We start from the raw sequence: 20000 nt of genomic DNA, 5'->3' as shown, positions 1-20000 counted from the left end.
ATTTTGGGTCCCGAAACTCTGCTTTGGTAAGTATAAAAGGAGACTCGCTTTATGGTAACATCTGCAGCAGAGTGGCTGGAGTTGTTATCATAAAGTCTTTTTGACTTCAGACCAAATGAAACATGCTTGTGCAATGTGTAATTGGCCTTATACCTGTAGTGTATGCTTGTAATATATGTGATTACATTCGTGATGGAAACTATTGCCGATGCTTAGATCGTGTTGACCTGAAAAAAGGTGTCGAGTGGACCACGAAGAATGGAAAGATGGCCGATGTGTATGTATGAGGAGTATGTTTGCGCGCGCGCGTGTGATTCACCTTTGGTCTTTGGATCACGGGTTGGACTCGTGATGCGTGTGTGTGTGTGTGTGCGTGTGTGCGTGTGTGTGTGTGTTTTGTGGGCATTGTATGCGCATAAGTATTGTTTGTATTCACCATGCTCTAGTCTTTCTCCTTTGCCCTCCCCCCTCTCTCTCTCTCTCTCTTACTCTCGCGCGCGTGCGCACGCGCATTCACAACAGTTAATTAGGCACCCAAGACTATTTTCGGGGATTGCTGGAAGTGCCTGCCGTTATGGATGGACACAGTTCGCTGTGGAAATGGCCTGCAGTGATTTTTCATCAACAGCTATTTTTCAGAGCATAAATAATAGTGGTCTGGGAGGGAAGAGGAGGAGGGAAGGAGACGACGTGACCAGGCGTTTTGGAGCCGAACCAATCGCGACGTCGCGCAGAGAGGCGCGTTCCGGCGGGCGTTGGCACCGACAGTAAAGGAGGGCCACGTTGTTTGTGCCTCGGCTTGGCTTGGCACTCGCCCACTACTCGACGTGTGTTGCTAAGAAGACCAGTGGGTGTTCTTCCTCCTGCCACTGTGATGGGCGGTAGAGAGGGTGGTAGATAGCTGCGGTGAGGCCGCGGCACTCCGCCTTGTATCAAAGATGTGTTTGCCCTAAGCTACTTTGACAGTGCCATGTCTTGCATGCATCGGGGATCAAGTTGCACTTGTGGTGTGTCTATCCCTGTATGTGCATGTGTATGTATGTGTGTAGACGAATATTTCACAAATGTGTTGTACAGTAACTGTAACAAGTCAAAATCTGCAGCATAATTTTTCATCTTAGTACACAATACAGTGTACATTTAAGTGTACATCGACCTTCCCGTGGATGTTAAGTGCACTTTATATGCGAGTATAAAGGAAGCACTCCCATCTCTGACTTACTCAAAATTCAGAACTGGTGGTTCCGCATCCACTACCGTCACATGAGTAAAGTAGGATGTATTAGGTGCCCCAAAACTCGCACTCCCAAGGCTGCTAATTCAGCCGGCTTGAGTTCGGTCCTCGTCCAGGGTTATAAAGCAACGCATTACTGCAAGTCGGCACCCGCACCTTTGGGCAAGGAGTTGCAGTGTAGGGGAATTTAATTGTCCTTAGATGAAGACATCGGATCTGTGGAGCTCCGGTCCAGGAAGGTAACAGCTGCAGATCACTAATCCAGCACGTGACCCAAGACTGTTGACTATGTTTCTCTCTCTCTCTCACACACACACACACACATACACACACACACACACACACACACACACACACACACACACACACCAGAGACATAGGTGGTGCAATAGTGTTGTACTGAACTGTAGATGTCGCGACGTAAATTCAATTCCCACCCCAGTCTCTGAAGTAGTATTGTTCTGCTAAAACCAGGGTCGATGGAGCAAAGAGAGATGCTCCCAATGCTCCCTAGAAGAGTCGAGGCTTCTGTCCAGATGCGGCTCCAGCGGAGGCATGGGCTCGTACGTGAGTCTGTAAGCCCCCCCCCCTCTCTCTCTCTCTCTCTCTCTCTCTCTCTCTCTCTCTCTCTCTCTCTCTCTCTCTCTCTCTCTCTCTCTCTCTCGTGTGTATGTGTGTGTTGCAAGTGTTTGTGTACAGAAAATGAAAAAGAGAAACAAAATCTATTGCGATGACGCCAGAAAAATGATAAGGGGGGGATGATGTGGCGGTATCGGCTCAACTTTGAAATCTCGTGTAGTGTTGCATGCGACAGCATTTTCAAGAAGTTCATAAGACCCAACTTGCATTTTTTTTTTCTCCTGGCAGCATAAACACGCACACAGGTACGGAGAGCGAAGGGAGGAGATAAATGTTATATCTGAACTTCGTTTGGAGCTTCAATTAAACCGACGATAAGAAAGACGACGTATAACAGGTATGGTTTAATTACGCAAGACTCCAGGCGACTTAAACCACACACGCGCGTACACACACACACACACACACACACACACACACACACACACACACATACACACACACGGCTCAACGGCGCAGTGGTAGCGTTTGCAACTGCTAACCCAGCGGTCCGAGTTCGAATCCCACCCAGGGCTGAAGTAATTTCAGTATCGCTGCGACCTGTTACTCCAACTCGTGGGCGGGGAGCTGGGTGTGTGTATGTATGTGTCATGTCACAACATTACCCACAGATCGGTCATACATGAGATTTGAACTCTCATCCAGGAGGGTAGAAGCTGTTGATCACGAGTCCAACACGTGATCCAAGACCATGGTGAATTACACGTATAAATACGGGCGCGCGCCTCGATGGTGTAGTGGCACCGAGATCGACCGATAATTCAGCGATCCTAATTCGATCTCCGCCCAGGGCTGAAATAATTTCAGCTGCACTACGAAACTGCATCCCAACTCAGGTGGGCAGTGAGTTTGCGTGTAACTCACAGCAGCAACACCCACAGATCGGACCATTATGAGCTTTGAGCTCTCATCCGAGAGAGTAATACACGTCGTTCACGAGTCCAACACGTCATCCAAGATCGTAGTGGCTCATTCACTTGCGTGCATATATACACTTTACTCATGAATTGAAAATTATTCACTGACTGCTACACGGTCATTAATGTTCCCTTGAGTAACAGGATGGAGGAGTGGTCTTTTGTTCATAGATTGGACTGTGAGGCTCAGGGCTCTCATCTGTAATAACTGTCGATCATGGGTCCAGCACGGGGTCCAAGACCATGGAGGTGAATCATACACACACACACACGTTTGTTTTATGTGTATATATGACTTGTCTCCCACTATCGTAAAATAGGATTAGAAATAGATATATCCGTATATTTCGACCACTTCCTGTGGTCCTCTTCATCTGATGAAGAGGACCACAGAAAGGGGTCGAAATATACGGATATGTTTATTTTTAATCTTATTTTCCGATAACTGGAGACCAGTCTTATTTTACCAATGTGCTACGACATTACTCTTCTCATATATATATATATATATATATATATATATATATATATATATATATATATATATATATTGCAGTAATTCACAAGGCACACGTGAAAATAATTTGCAGAAAAAAAAACTTGAGATAAGAAACTTAGTCCGAACAGAGTATTCGTCTATTTTAAGACATCATCTTAAAATAGACGAAAAACGTTCGGACTAAGTTACTTATTTACCAGTGTATTTTTTTCTGCAATATATATATATATATATATATGTATTATATATATATATATATATATATATATATATATATAATGTATATATATATATATATAATGCGCATCACATGAGCTCTTGCTGACGCACCTGGCTGAGTTGGCCAGCCTGATGATATTGGTACTGTCGTGTATCGTGTCGTCGTCGTTGTCGAGAGAGGGGGGAGGGGGGGCGGCGCCGTGTGCCAACCCCGACTTGGCCGACCTCCCCCCGCCGCCGTCGCCGCGCCGCCGAGTGACTCAGTCCTTTCAGAGTCGCGGCCTGCAACCACGGCTTCGATCGCCAAGGGTGACCGTTTGGTAGCTGAAGGACCAGGTGCAAGCCATGTAGTGGACAGAGGGGGGGGGGTTTAGAAAAGAAAATCTATAAATGAGGGGATTTGTTCCTCACCAGGTTCTCCTACTTGGATTTAGATCGTCTGGCTGTGGTCAGAGTAAAATATGAAGGAAGTTACCCTGAGGAAAGAAGGTCTTTCCTGGCAGAGGGGGGAGGGGGTGATTAGAGAGGAAAAAAATCTATAAACGAGTGGACGTGTTCCTCTCCAGGTTCTCTTTCTTGAACAAAAATTGTGTGGTTATGGTCATCAGGGTAAAATATGAAGGAAAATCCCCAATAGGACAGGAGGTCTTTCTTGGAATGCATCCCGTTTCCCCTCAGGAGGTGAAATAAAACTTGACTACCGAAGCGCAGTGCATCAGACAGCTGTCTTAGTCGTAGAAATCCTGTCAACTACTGTAGATAACACCGCCTGAACATTGTCTACAGTTGCAGTGACTATTTTCGATCCAGACCTTACCGAAAAAGAGTTTTGCTCAAGATTAGAAGAACAAAAGATATTAATTCGGACCCAGTGTAAGTTAGTACGCGGGATACACTTTTATTGCAAGAGTACAATTGCCTACACTTATACCTGTTACAGCTTTGAGGCCGTTGTGCAAATTTGCATATTAGCATTTGTTTACAACCCATTATCGTCGGCTAATGATATCTTATTTGTGCAATCGGGTAGCATCAGCGCCAAACATATTACTGAAAGACCTTCATGCGTATCCGTTCCTGACATTTATGTATTATATTTTGTGTTGGTGAAATCTGTATGTTACTTTTTTTAGCCTTTTAGTCACAATGTAAGTTCATTTTTCATACTCGTGCATCTACATTTTCTTTATCATTCTCATCCGTTTCTACGTGTGGGGTTACTGGGAACTTAAAATTGGAGGAGACTACAAGAGACCATAAAGCCAATACTAGGCACTTCCATGTCCAGTACTACCTATCATCCCCATTCATAAAGTTAACCTTCTTAAAAGAATAGTTTCAGCATTCACTACATGGTTACGAAGTCTGTTCCATTCGTTAACCATTCTTTTGGTAAATCAGTTTTTGCCTATTTGTCCAACGTAAATACAAAACTACGAGTCCTGGCCTGTTGTTTTTATATAATGACTCTGTCTGCAATACCTTTGTTAACCCATGACCCTCTGCTAGATCATTCCGCACCCTACGTCTTTCCAGAGTCTAAGTTAATAATTAAATAAATTTATCATCGTGCGACCTCAGCGCCTCCAGTTCCAATTCGATGGTTGGGGGAGGGATATCATAAGTCTGAATAAAATCTCGGTAACGTAGACACATTGAATACATTCCCATGTATAACAGTATCAAAAATAGTTCTGAACCGGTCGCTACTGAGGCTGTTAAAATTGCCTGATGAGGGTAGGTTCCGGCAGTTTTGACACCTTGTAAAGAGGCTCTGGTACAGTCTGTGGAAAGACGAGTCTTTGGCGGCCACTCCAGTTCCTCTGAATCGGCGAGGACAATCGAGAGTGAGTGAGGAGAGTCGCTCGCCGAGAGCCGGCTGCTGAACCTGGACGGCCGCCGTGGTGACGCGGCAGGAAGCCAGCGGACTCTTCTAGACTTCCAGCAGACGCTTCCAGACCCACCGCGAACAGTTGGCCAAAACATCAGAATGAATGAGCCATAATACTTATTAAAACTTGTTATTTTTTCCTGATAGAATCCGTCAGGGGACCGGTTTGTATAAGATACCAAATATTGACAATAGATGAAATGACATATACCGAGATAGAATTATATAGATAGCAATCGCCCATTCTTTGAGCACAGCATTCAGCGAAAGCAGAGAACCTCTTGCGGAGGCAGTGGGTATCCTGCAAAGCACATGGTACCCCGCCGAGGTGAAAGGAACTTGATATCCTTAAGAAATACATAATATCTCCGGGAGGCAGGTTTTAGCCTTCAGAGGTAGTTGGTGTATAGTGGAGGCAGTGGTATCCGACAGAGGCAGCTGGTGTCCGACAGAGGCAGCTGGTATCCTGAAAACGCGCGTCGAGATCCGTGCCGAGGGTCGCTGGTGTCCTGCGAAGATTCGTGGTATTCTGGGAAGGTTCATAATATCCTTGACAGGCGCGCCGTGCCCTGCGCAGGCACCTGATGTCCAGTGGTTGGAAGGCCTGGATTGTCCTATTGAGCCACAGTGACCTGCACTGGCCTGCAGAGATCGTTTATTGGCTAGCAGTCACGTGGTTATTATGTTATCCAGAAAAAGATGAGTTAAATAAAACAGCAGGATGCAACCGGAATCCACGTGCGTCGTGGATTCTGGTCTTCCCGGGTCCGGAGGTGGGAGGAGGAGGAGGAATAGGAAGGGAGGGGAGGTGGCTAGGGAGGTGCGGGCATATGCACAGCCCGGAGGAGGACGTGGTTGAGGACGTGGTGGTGGAGGCGATGTCCAAACTCCACAGTCCTCGTGCGACGCACCCTCACGTAATCCTATGTATTTTTGTTTTCTCGAAGAGTTATTAGCTATGGCAAATGCATTTGATTTCGGTTTGTTCTTGTGTGTTGGGATCTTTGTATGTGTGTGTGTTGTCTGTGTGTGGGTGCGCATGTACATGCGCATGCATGATTAAACTATTTTGGATGCGTGCTAGTGGATGTTTAGTGCTCAGTGAGCACACGTGTATTGGATCACGTTATTACCCTTTGGTGTGTGTATATGTGTGTGTGTGTGCGCGCGCGCGCGCGTGTGTGTATGATTTCGCGCGCGAGCGCATGTTTGTTGGTGCGTACATGCGTGAGCCACCGGCGCCCGAATACGACGACGACGACGGGGTCTGGTCGGTCGAGAGCTGGGAGGCCGTGGCCAGTTGCTCCGTCACCTGTGTTGCGCGAAGAACAGAGACCGAGCTCCAATCTGTGTGTGTGTGTGTACGTGTGTGCGTCCCTGTGCTCACTGTGTTGATTGGCTGGCGGCGTTAGTGCCCTCGCTCTCCGGGTGGGGCATGACTTGAGGCTGCCCATAGAGGGCCTACTGGCGGAGGGAACGTGTTACGCAATTCCTACGTGGGAAAGAGGACAGCTGATGCTCTTGCTGCTCGCCCTGACGGCGCCTGTATACAGGCGGAGCTGCGTCAGGTCTGCAGGTACCCTCGTAGCTGTTACCTCAGGTTCCCCCACCACCTGCCAAGAGAAGGGAGCCCACAGGCCCCTCGGTCGTGTGTTGACGGAACTGCGTTGTGTATTATTAAGTGGTGTTTACGGGAAAGAGGGGGTGACTGTTGTGATGACGTAGTGTCGTGCGCATTTTACGGAGCTACGCTGAATCATGCGTTTGTCGTGCCCCTCTGAATGATATGCTCCGGGAAAGAGAGACTGTCGGAAAACTGGAGAACTGCCTTTGGTTACTATCGCCTACTACCAGTCCTGTGGTTGGTATATACAGACGTGTGTGTTTTGATATTTTGTGCGTGCATTTTTTGTCACCCCGCTGATGCTCGACTCTGGTTATGTGTGTGAGTTGTTAACTACCAGCTGTGTGTTGTTGTCGTAACTCGTTGATCCAGTTCGCGGCTGGTTTTCGATTGTAATCTCTTTGGGTGTGTGTTTACCGTAGTTCATGCGATTAGCTGGCGTGTCCTTCAAGGGAGGAGCCGATGTGTCAGGTTCCCTTAACATCTCCGACGGGGGAGATCTGCCCGAGCTCGATCGCTTGCTTGCGCACGCGTGAGACGGGTCCGACGTCGCTCCTATGTCCTCGCCCTCCCACCCACCCACTCTCTTGCTGCGTGTTGTTATTGGGACTGGGGCGGTCCCCTCGCGCGCTCCTGAAGAATTTGCCGTTCCTCCTGTAGGGGGAAGAGCTGTTTGTCGTGGGGCTTCAAGGTCGCTCGTTGGACCTCTCCTCACACTTTTCTGGGACCGCATCCCTCCCAGTCATCCCCTGACCCACCCCTAAGGGACTGCATCCCTCCGTCCCGAGGGTTGCAGTTCTTTGCGGTTTTTGTCGCACAGAACGAACGGTTTTTGTTGGCAAGTGGGCAGTGGTGTGTTGGGAGGCATTGTATACATGATGGGAGGTGTTAAGTGGGATTTTGTGCACGGACATGATTTTTATCCGGTTTAGCCGTTAAAACTCCAGCTGAACAAAATTGCTTGGCTTTGCCAGAATTAAATCTAAGGAAGTGCCAAGATAGGGAAGAAGTTAGGCCACTTTTTTGTGATAACCGTAGTTACCGTGTGTTTACGTGTATACGCGCACGTGCGCGCACACACATACATCGGGTTTTGTCTGGGTTGGTGACCTCATGTGTAATGTGGTTATGTTCGGTTCTTCAGTTCTGTGCGCACGCATGCTCTTTTATCGATTACTTGTTTATTCATTTATTCCTTGCTGTCCTGCGTCATTATTATTATTGTTAGAGTTGTCTGTATATGTGTTGTGCAAATTAGGATTTTGTCATTGTTTGAAGAGTTGTTAAATGTTCATGGAATTTCGCATGTCATGTTCTATATATGTGACAATATTTTTTTTTCTTAAGCTTAAATGATTGGACAATAACATAGCCTTTATTATTGTGAGGTAAATGATATGTGGAAAGCTGTATACTCGTCACCTGAAGGTTGTGTTGTAATGATGGAAAACTGTGGTGCAAGACTTGTGTGGCTTGCTATCCCCGTGGCCATTGCATGATGTTCCAACAGGTCGAACAAGAAATAAATTCACCTCAAAATACAGCTCAGACCTAAGTATTCGTTTGATTTCGTTCAGCTTCTTTAGATTGCGTCTCGAATGTAGCAAAACTCACGTAGGTTGATCGAATGTTATGCGTCACGGTCGATATTAATTGTGACCACGTGATATGTTTTCTGACGTGACGTCATTGCGCCCTTCGGTTGTGGTCCTTGGGCTTGTTGCGTAATTCCCGCGGTGTGTTCTTGTTCGCGGCTCGGAACATACAGTGATCGTTGTTTGTGTTCTGTTCCTCGACAGAATGCAGTGGTTTTTATGATGTTTAGTAGACAATACTGCCTCGACGACACGTGCGAGCTGTCTTCGCGTACTTCGAAAACTGTCGTTTTTATGTGTGTGTGCACTGAGCAAAGGAGTTCATCTTATGGATTTCTGTTACGATTTTTCGATTATATGTGAAATAATTAAAATCATATTTATACAGACACAAAAGGTAATGTTGTTTTAAAGTGTCATGTGAGTGCTAATCCTACTGACAGGGTCGTGGGGGTATTCACGAAGCGAATAGGTCTGGCGACGGGCAAATTGAAAGAAGTGCCAGCCACTGCGGAAGTGATAAACACTATTGTAGCACGGCCGCTTTCATGTAGAACAGTGATTGTTGCTTTTGATACTCGAATTACATTGTTCTTGCGACTGTTGTGATTGTTGCTTTTGGTGCTGTAATTACGTTGTTCTTGTCAGCGATGCATTTGCCATTAAGCGATTAGGGAAGGGTGTGTTTGGTTTATAAATGAATGTGAATTACCATACAAAGCATCTGCAGAATGAAATGATTGTGAAGTATAGAAGGATCGGATGTACATTTGGTACTGATTAAAGCATAGTGCAATAGTTATATAACCAAAGTCCAAAATAACCTTGTACTGGTAAGGAAGGGTAATATTTATTGAGATTGCTCAATACTGTTACTATTAACGAGCATGTTAACCCTTTGGTGGTGATGGGCTTAGGAGAGGAAGGGGGTGGGGGTGGAAATGATGGGTTCTGATGACAAAGATGCCTTACACTTTACCTTCTCTCCTTTGCTACCAGGTGGGTCCTGTGTCGATCAATGACCCATTCGGTGCAGAGAGGGTTATGGTGTATATATGTGTGTGATTAGTTCGTGGCTCAGGTGTTGGTGTGGGTTTTATAGGACAGGATGGCACAAACATGTGATTAAAGGTGTGGAGAATCGAGGTGCCTCTTCCCGTTTGGAACCATTGGGGCTGTGCGAGTTTACAACAGATCTCAACTCATCTCCTGAGTTTAGGGCCATCAAGAATACAGTTCTTTGGTGCGCATATTAGTGGAGTGGGAGGGATAAGTTAACAAGCCCGTTTAACCACTTTCGCTTAATTTCGGCAGTGATAAGTGATTTAAAACAAGTTTTGTGTCCGGTGATGTGGAATTGTTAAGTTTAATGTCACGGGTGGTCATTCACGCTGTTCCCTTTTTTTTATGTTCTGGCGTTTCGGAGTCAGTCAGAGGGTTTGGGGAATAGAGGAGAGGGTGCTTTCACCCTTATAACCTGAATAACCACGGTAGCTTTTCCCTCGAAAAGTTGAACAGCTATATGAGTGAAAACTGGTGGATTGGTTAATGCACCCACGCCACTTCGTTTAGTCTACGCAAAGGCACACCCTTTTTCACACGTGACAGCTTTCGTAAACATTGAAAATTGATGGATGGGTGGTATGGGCGTGAGGTGAGAGACTTGAGTTTGCCTATGTTCTTCCAAGACTTGGATTGGGATGCCTCGTATGAAAAAGGGAGAAAGGGAAGAGGGTTAAGAGGAAGGGGAAAAGAGAAGTTCGATGGGTGAAATAAAAACAAAGGGAAGATGACGAAGGGTGACGGAGATTGATGACTTTGGTGAATTTTGTTTGTATATTCACCCGCCGATCCTTTTTAAAGTCCCCCGTGGCATTTCCCCTCTAGAGAATGCGCCAAAAAAAAATGGAGAATGAATGAGAGCGTGTTAACGTAGTGATGGCACCATCATTAAATTTGGAAACCGAACTTTATTGGGGTAATTATCTCTAATGCCGAGGACTTGAAATCTGAATGTTGTCTTTCGTTTCCTAAACAAGCAGCTCGTTAAAGTGTCGATTTTGTCGATTGCTGCCAAGGGTCGTGGCGTCGACGGGCAGGAAGACCCAAGAACACCATTGAGTACCGGGACAGATTTGAGTGTATTTTGTGACCTACTGGGTCAGGTTGGTATGTCCGCAGTTGTGCCGTAGGAGATGGTGGACGAGAGTGAAGGTGGTTGTGACCATGACGATGACCCAGCGGGTGGTGCCGCCGTGGTGGTGGTGGTGAAGATGGATTCAGTGCCGTGAGAACTCCAAGGAAAAGTGGAGAACCGGTTTGCCATCCGGGTGTTTTTTTTTTTTTTTCACGCGGCCTCGTCTGGAGTGGGGGAGGGGAGTTCGGGTTGCAATCACCGTGTTGTTGTTTCATTGTTGAGGTTAGTTTTTTTGGTGTAAAGAATCCCTGGTTTGGTGATCTCTCTTCCTGACTGGCGTAGGCAGGTTGCCCTGCAGTGGGATTTATTGAAACTGTAGGAGGGATTTCCTGCGCGCGCACACACACACACACACACACATACACACACACACACACACATCTACCCTTTGTTCCCTCCATATCTCGTCCTTCAACCACTAGCACCCCGCTTCCTCCCTTCCCCTTTCCCCTTTAACCTGATCTCAATATGTTCCCACGGTCTTTTTCACCTCTTGCGCTTTTCTCTCGGAAAGGTGTCGTTCTCCTGTTTTTTTTTTATTGACGCCAGTCGATTTTATTCAGTTGAAGGGGTGTCGCGGTGTTGTATTTGCTGGCCTGCCCAAACCAGCCCCCCCCCCCCCACACACACACACACCTTGTTACGATCCAGCTCACGCAATCACGGTATCACCATAAGAGGACTTATACGAATTGTCTTGCGGAATTGCTTCTGGCCCGAGAAGTGGGCGGGGGGTCGGAGTTGGTCCCTCATTTGCAAAGAGCCAAGATAATTGGCGAAAACAAATAGATGTTGGATGAGTGAGTACATGCCTTGGCTTGGGACCTCACTTATACAGAAGGGGTCCTTTGTGTATATATGTTATGTAATAAGGTTTGACCCCATCCCCCTCTGTGTGTATGTGCGCGCGTGTACAAGATGAAAGGTGACCTCTGTACCTCCATAACCCTTTCCATTGGAGATTCTGTTGCTTTGTTTTCGTGCGACCTGATGGCCTGGGCCGGCCGCCGTTAATTACTCTTGACATTTTACCGGCCGGATCGTTCATTCCAATTGATCCCAATTTGGGAGAGCCGCGCCGCAAGGGGATGTGCGAGGCGAGGGGTTATCAAAGGGATTGTATGTGGGTATTTATACCTTGTTTTACTGTACCTCATATGTTCCCCGATGAGGGTCGCTGGGTTTCGTAATGATAATTGTCCGTCTTCATTCTTTTTCGTCCCCTTTTCTTTTTACTTCGTGTTCTACCTCGTCATAATACAAGGAACTGACCTAAAACATATCTTGGATCACAGTTGACCAAGTAATGATAATGAAAGCCATTGAGGCTCAGCGTTCTGAATTATATTATTACCATTTTACCAAGCTTTGCCTCTACAGGTATTTTTCATCATTAGTTTTTTTTTTTTTTTTTTTTTTTTTACATGGCCACACTTGGAAATGTGCAGGTAGAAAAAAGAAATGAAAACATATTTTGGAGTAGACGAGAGCCAGCTTACCTGAGGTCAGGTCGCTCGAGACCACACCACTCATTCCGTCTCCCCCGCCCCGGACTGAGTCAGGCCCAAGATACACGGACATAAACATGCCACTTCGCCTAAAGAGAAGGAGAGAAATGTAATGGCGGGGTGTGGGCCTTCAACATGCATTTTATTTGTTTACGTATTTGTTTTATCACTTATTTATTCGTTGCCGGCCAGTCTTTCAGCGTGTTCATAGACACAGAACAGGCGATGGGGAGGGTGATATTATCGACGGTTTCGCTGGTTCTTGTGAGGAAGAAGAGGCTGGTCGCTGTTGCGGGGCCTCCTCGGGCGGGCCTCTTTACTTATCGACATCCTTGGTGCCCATCATCGGCGCCGCCTCGACAGTATCGGAATGCACGATAAACTGTGTATTTACCTAGTTGTATTTTACGGGACGAGAGCTATGCTCGTAGTGACCCGTGTGTGTGTGTGGAGGGAAAAGGAAGAGAATGGGAGGCGGCCTAATCATTAGTCACACACACACAGACACACACACACACACACACAGTCGATGACTTATTCCTCGAGGTATGTTTGAATACTTTTGTTGGGAAAACTGCCTGCAGTAGGCTTCGCTTTCCCACGTTCATCGTTCCTCGTCAGGCGGGGTGGAGGCGAGGAGGAAGAGGAGGCCGTCTGGTCCTACGGGAGGCCGCCACCACCGCCGCTTTTCCCTCCTCCACCCGCGGTCGCGTCGGCGGCTTCACTTTCACCTCCTCCAACTTCACCACTCCCCTATTTCTTCTTCTTCTTCTTCCTCCTCCTTGCCCAGTCTCCTCTTTCCTCCTTCCTCGTCATGAGTTGTTTTTCTTGCTTCGTTGTGTCCGTGAGCCATTGCAGTCAACATTGAGGATTTCAAGTGATCAGTAAACTAATCGCAGTTATTTGCTTATTGTTTGTGTTGTGCAATATGAGTGTTCCCTCGTGTTCAGCTGTGTCTTGGTATTGAAAGGGTTCCAAGCTCAATCTTCTCTCTCTGTCTCTCTCTCAGTAAACATCCACTTTTTCCACTAACCCGTATAGTATATGTAGGTATGTATGTGCTTCATTTTCGGTACCTTTCACTCTCCCTTCCATTTTTTCAGTCAGGGCTCGCTAGGCAAAAACTTCTAGCGCTGGCCTAGAGGGACCCCCGAAGGGTGTGGGTGGGAGAGAGGGAGAGGGGGGGGGGTGATGGTAATGAATGTGTTCTTCCGCGCGAGAAGGGCGTACCCCCGACCGTTGTGAGAGGACTAGTCGGGTGAGGTGACTGCGTCACGGCAGGGGCCGCTTCGCTGGAACGGAGGTCTTTCCCGAGTTACTTCATTTGACATTATATATATATATACACATACATATATATATACATATATATACACATACATATATATATACATATATATACACACATATATACATATATATATACATATATATATACACACACATATATATATATATATATATGTATATATATATATATATATATATATATATATATATATATGTATATATAATATAATATTTGCATTCCTCCATGGTTCAAAGGTTTCCCTCATTTCGGTATACTTGTCCTTGCGGTACTCTGGGTTCTGTGGTAATCCGTTGCCCATTCCCTTCCCAGTTCTTGGAACTCCTCACAACAGACTCTTTCGTCTGGTCTCATCTCACCGTCGTGTACAGTGTGTGTGCGTGCGATCCCCACTGATTTTGTAACTTGGAAGGCTGTAGCACATGTTGGGGGGAGGGGGGGGCTTTGCTCACATCTGTTCGTGGTTGCTCCTGTGGTAGTGTTGATGGTGCCGTTGGTGATTGTCGTGCTGCTCGCGCGGACACTGGTATTCTGCTTCGAAACTGTGAAAGTGGCGATCGGGGGTTATTAATTATCGGCGGTGTCTGTCGCGATTGCTTCCAAGTTTGATGGCCGCCGTGGAGTGATCGGCGCCTTGGTTGAGAGATGTGTCCGGTGACACTCTCTCCGTGAAGAGAACTTTGTTCAGTTTCACCTGCAGACGATATGTTTGTGTGTGCGCGCGCGCGCCACACGGTTCGGTGATTTCGTAAGATGTTAGCATGGCTATATGGAATGCGAATGTTTTGTCCGATGAAATATAGCTGCTTCGTTATAGTCAAAATTAAAAGAGATAATGTGGAATGAAATTTTGTCATATTTATACTGATTTATGTTTTATTTCGCGTTTCTAAAATGCTGCTCTCTCGAATGTTGTGGATAGTATATTTCGTATAACATTGATGCGGTCTCTAAACCATTCATCGTATTCAGAGACCATTGTGTTCATATTGACGCAAGGCTATTTTTTTCATCCCAGAGTTTGGGCGGGGGGGGGGGGGACCTTTGATTTCGATGTAGGAGGAGGAACAGCAGCAGAAGGTGGGGGTATCTGTGTCGTCGTGGGACGGGGGCCGTCTCGTCGTCGAGTATTTCGGGGACATGGTAGTGTTTTTAGCTCCTCCCCCTCCTTTGTGGCCGCGGCTCCGACACTGCTTCAGTGTACTGTTTGCTGGGGCCTTCCCATTCTCTGTGTTTGACCCCTTTTGCTGCGCATTTTTCGTTCAGTTGAATAAAATCTTCTGAAGTCAGCTTGAACGTTTCAGAAGTTAGTAGCAGTGAAGATGTTAAACGCCCAAATTTGTGCGGGCATATATATATATATATATATATATATATACAGTATATTCATCTTATCAACCACATAAAGTTTTTTCCATTTTAAATTCTTGCAAACGCGATTTTATATATATATATATATATATTATATATATTCATCTTATCAACCACATTAAGTTTTTTCCCTTTTTAAATCCTTGCAAACACGATCGAGGCTAACAGCTCGATGAAGATATGTTCAGAAACATACACTATGGTGCTGAGGACTCGAACCTAGCCGATACGTATCAAATGGACAGTGACCAATTTTATTGTAATATATATATATATATATATATATATATATATATATATATGTATATATATATATATATATATATATATATATATATATAAACACATGCTCATACACCCTTGAAGGCAATTACAGTTGAAATTAGAATCTTGTGTCCCCCGGCCTGTGGCACCATCACCAGGACGGTTGAACGCATCGGTCCCAGAGTCGTGAGCACAGAAGCTGCTGCTGTGGGTGGACCAGTTGCAGTCGGATAAAAAAGTCTTGATCCACGCTACAGGTAGTGCACTAGTGTAGTCAAGACCATAAAGTGTTTCAGTAGTTTGATTACCCACTGTATAGGGGAAAAATAAATAAAAGGTGTTGTAAGGGGTTTGTGGGTTTACGTTTTAAACATTTAGTGTTCTGGGACGAATCGGTTTTTCTTATCTTCGTTTGGAAATGGATCCTGGGAGGGCCTTCGTCGTGATGACCTTTTTCTATTGTCTTTTGGTCGGATGGTCGTGTATTTAATTTGTCGGTATATTATATATTCATACCAAGATGTGTTTGTTCAAATTTCGACGCTTGGCGACCTAACTCCCTTTTATAGTTTAATCTCAGATTATATTTTGGGTTATCGGTTTGTATTCACTATTTGTATGTGCCTGTTCGTATAATGCAGGTTTATTGATGAATATACATTCTCAATATATATGAAATGTATGTCACAACGGAAAATTCGGAAACCTTTCGAAAGATGAAAATGAGTACACTAAAATTTACGTTTACATGACGGGTAGGTCTTTGCATTGGGAATCTAAAAAATTCAGAAGGCTGGCTCTATTATTTGGAATGACAAACCTTTCGAAATTGTGCTGTACCGTCATGATAGAAAGTTGTTCTGACATCCAATAATTTTCTAGAAAGTTAAACTTTTTGGGAAACATTCGAGAGAGCAATCTGTATGCAGACTGGTAATTGGTGTCAAATGTTAACTTTTAAGGTCAGAAACCGTCGTCAAGGGTTAATGGGATTGTGGAGCGAGACAATGGTTACATGATATTATCATTAATGGTTGTGGACATAAAAGTGGAAGGTCTTGCTCAGGAGAGCGTGGAAAAGCCAAGAAATGGGTGGATTCGGGTGGAGCGGTGTGTGGAAGGATCCGCTGGATGTGGACGGTGGAGAGTGGGATGGGTGGATGAGGGGACGTTAATACACCCATGAGGTGGAGGAGACTGGATGACGGACGTCCAGTACAGTGGATAAAGGGATGAGGGGGACTTTCATCACCACACAATGACTTCACACCACTTCAACCAACACGGGGAAATATTGCGCAATAATTAAGGAGAACTAATCCGATGAATAGGCGTCTATACTAGTTTTCTTCTTTCCGTGTATCGATGCATTCCTGCTTTTCCTTTCGGCTTCCTATGCATGGCGGATGGGTTGACTTAGTACCTACCAAGGGGAAACTGGTACATTGGCGTGGCGGCAGCATGGACAATAAAACTATTCCAACTGGAGTAGGGAAAGCCCCGCAGCTGAATGAAATAGTCTATCGGCGAGCTCACTGAAACTTGAGGCGAGTTGACCAGTGAAAGGGTCTGAACGCAGGCATGACCACTTTAATTGGGTGGAGAAGAGGGGGAGGGGATAGCTGCACTTTTGCCGCACTGCCTCAACGTCTCTAGTTTATTCACTAGAAAACTCATAATTGTGCGCCGACACAAAATGTCAAGGGACAAGTGGGAATTGTTTTTATGTATTAGTTGGGGCTTCCTCGATTGCGACTCTTGTCAGTCTCTTGTGTTCAGTTGTAATGTGATTCCTATTACCAGGGATCGTTTCCCTTTGTACCTTTCTCGAAAGTCCCGTGGGATCCTGAAGTTTAGGTTGATTAAATAGTCTTCGAGAAGGGTGAAACCTACTTAAAATCGCAAGACCGCCCGTGAGGGTAAAACGTCTATCACAAGTTACTCGGCGCATTTTGCTTTGAGGTGGTTCCTTTATTTTATTATTATTGTTATTGCGTTGAGTTATTGTTTTTTATTTATTTATTTATTTATTTTTTGGGGGGCGTACTTCTTTCAGGGTTTGACTTTGGTATTATTCACATAGACGCGGACACACACGCGCGCCAATAAAACTATCCCGGTTTATCGGGAACAAAGCATCAGGTCCGCGTCGGGACGGAAGGGGTTAAAGAGGCCGAAGTTTATCCTCTTTGCCAGTCTGGGGAACCACTGAGGGGCCCTGCTTGGGGAGGTTCTGACGGGAATTTTGATTGATCGACTCCGCCTCCTCCGTTTGCCCCTTTGTGTGAATGAAAAGGATCTGTCTTTCTCCTTTTCACTTGGGTTTGATTTTAGTTTATACATTTTGTCTTTCCCCCTTTTACTGATTGAGTTTTGTTGCTGTCTCGGGCGGGCGGATTTTTTTTATGCCATGGCCAGAATTCACTAACTTAATTCACACGTTTTATTCATTCACAGTTTTCAGCTCTTCAATATTTAGAGTGAAGTCAACCACTTATTACATAATCCTGCGACAGCATTTTCAAAGCATTTAGTGTTTGTTGCACTTCCCCGTACCTTCCTTTGTTTTCCCCATTCCCGTCTTCCCCTTCCCCTTTCCCTCGTTTCTCTCATAACTCCTCCACCTTGTCTCTCATCCGTTCTCACCCGTCTCATCCATCCTCACCCCTCTCTCACCCCCTTACCCTTCTCATCCTCCCTTACCCCTCTCACCCCTCTCACCCACCCTCACCCCTCTCACCCACCCTCGCCCCTCTTGCTGCTGATCATTTTTCGTTCAAGTAAAAAAAAAAATTCCTCCTTGTTGCCCGCCCGCCCCGGCGCGGCGCGGCGCCTCCCTGAAGTCCCTTGACCCGCGTCCTTCCCGGACAGTGCTTGGGACAATCCCCCTCCACCTCCGCCTCCACTTCGTCCTCGCTTCCCGGCCACACACTTCCCGACGGTTTTCCAGCTCCACAACACCTGTATCATGCATAACCACATTCCCTCCACTGTACCAGTATGTTCTTCCTCCCTCAACACACCCCGTCTCTTAGTACCCATGTTGTGAGCGATGAAACTATCAGTTGTTTTAAGAAAAGGTTAGACAACTTTATCGATGGGGATTACAGGTACCCCCAATTCCCATTTTCCTTTCCTTCCGTCTTTCACTTTGGCCACTTTTATTCTCCATCTCCACTGCGGACCCTAGTCACGAACCTTTACATCTCTTTAAATGTTTGCTATCCTTCCCTCCTTTGCCATTTTTGTGAGTCTACCTTGGCGCCGTATTGCCCCCGAGGATATAGTTATTGTCGGCGAGATGCTAATACCTCTCCTCTTTCTCTTCCTCTTCTTCCTCCTCCTCCGATCCTCCTTACATCCGACCTCCCCCCTGCAGTATGTTGTTTTTTCCAGTCATCTTTCTCTTCGTGGCGATCCATCTTACCCTTTGCCTCTCGTACATTCTTCCTCCCTCCAGTCCTAGGTCAGACACAGACTTCGGCAGCATTTCTTCAGTATCAGCACTGCGTCTCGTCTATGCGGAATATGATGAATTTTACATGTTAATGTAAAGGTAGTGGCCTTTCTAGGCGACTGTCTTATGTTCCTATATAAATGTATTTGCTCACACACTTTCTGACTCGCTCTCTTTTAGCTATTTGAGATGAGAGAAGAATATATGAAGGCCTTCAATGATAAGTAGCTTGATCCCTGTAAAAAGGCGGACGATGTCCCCACGATGAAATCGCCTGACGGCTGTCAGAAGCACGAACTACGAATAGTAAATCCATTTAATGAAGGGATTTATTTGAGACGTTGTGGCTGGGTTGGTATCATTATACAGTTAGAGATGCACATCGCCTCCCACACTCGAGAGACGTGCAGAGACAACCATCCTTACTCCGGCAGCACGGGCGCGCGCGCGCTCACACACGCGCAAGGTCGCCGACATACCTATCGTTGTTTGGCCAGGACGCATCGGGGGAGATTGGGGGTTGGGGGTTGGCTACTGTTAGCACCATCGCCTTGTGATAGAACGCTCAGATGTTCTGTGGTCACCGAGTTGGACGTGGGTGCAGCTGTTTCTCCCAAAGGGTACTGTACCGTGTATCACGCTATGGGGTAAGAGGGCCTTTTCATCGTACCGTTGGTTTATCCCTCTTAGTAGGGGACTGGTTTTAATGTAGATATTGTCATATCCTGAGTAAGATATTTCCCTCGGTGAATAGAATCGTCTGGCGATAGAACAAATCGACCTGCACACTCAGATGAGGTCGATCTTAAGGTTCGTTTCTATGTTTTGCTGTTGATGAGTGTCTGACGGCAATGCTCCCAACACTTGTCCGGGAGATTGAATGAAGTGTAGTTCTGTAAGTGTTGCTCGGGGCATCGAGAATTGCGGTTCTGCTATCATGCTCTCTCTCTCTCTCTCTGTGGGTGTGGGTGGGTGGGTTTTTAACAATTATCTTTGGTCATGTGTTGTACTTGTAATCAACTATTTTAACCCTTTGCAATGATATCTTGAGAGATCATATATTGCGCAAAGAACATATTAACGGCTTGGGCTGTGGGTGAAGCTTTCAAGCCTTGTACGAGGGTCTTAACTCTGTCTTCACGCATGAGGTCAGGACGCTATCCTCTGCACCAGTAAGCCGTGTGTATGTGTGCGCGTGTCGTAAATAATTCACCTACACTTTGGTAAGCTGCCAAGAAATTAATCCGTCCTCACAATGGGTCCCCGAAACAAATCG

The 20000-nt window shown here is 45.9% G+C and overlaps 1 protein-coding gene across 15 annotated transcripts in view; it reads left to right on the top strand.

Moving 5' to 3' along the window:
* Positions 1–20000, top strand: part of LOC143024182 (la-related protein 1B-like) — a 290930-nt gene that overhangs the window by 203518 nt on the left and 67412 nt on the right. The window contains exon 1 of one of the 15 annotated variants that reach the window (XM_076183061.1): positions 6670–6760. The exons of 7 other annotated variants lie outside the window; for them this stretch is intronic. Coding sequence is in view for 2 of the 8 variants with exons in the window: in XM_076183036.1 (XP_076039151.1) it covers positions 7186–7276 (91 nt within the window). In the remaining 6 variants the exon portion in view is untranslated. Of the gene's footprint in view, positions 1–6669; positions 7277–20000 lie in introns of those variants that run through there. 7 more of the 15 variants (XM_076183068.1, XM_076183042.1, XM_076183036.1 and 4 more) reach the window with 7 other exon arrangements.

Source organism: Oratosquilla oratoria, chromosome 1, assembly GCF_046742065.1.
Source record: "Oratosquilla oratoria isolate Oo_2021 chromosome 1, ASM4674206v1, whole genome shotgun sequence".
In the NCBI taxonomy this organism is placed as follows: Eukaryota; Metazoa; Arthropoda; class Malacostraca; order Stomatopoda; family Squillidae; genus Oratosquilla; species Oratosquilla oratoria.
Note: the sequence above shows the minus strand (reverse complement) of the source record. Positions and strands in the feature narration are given on the sequence as shown.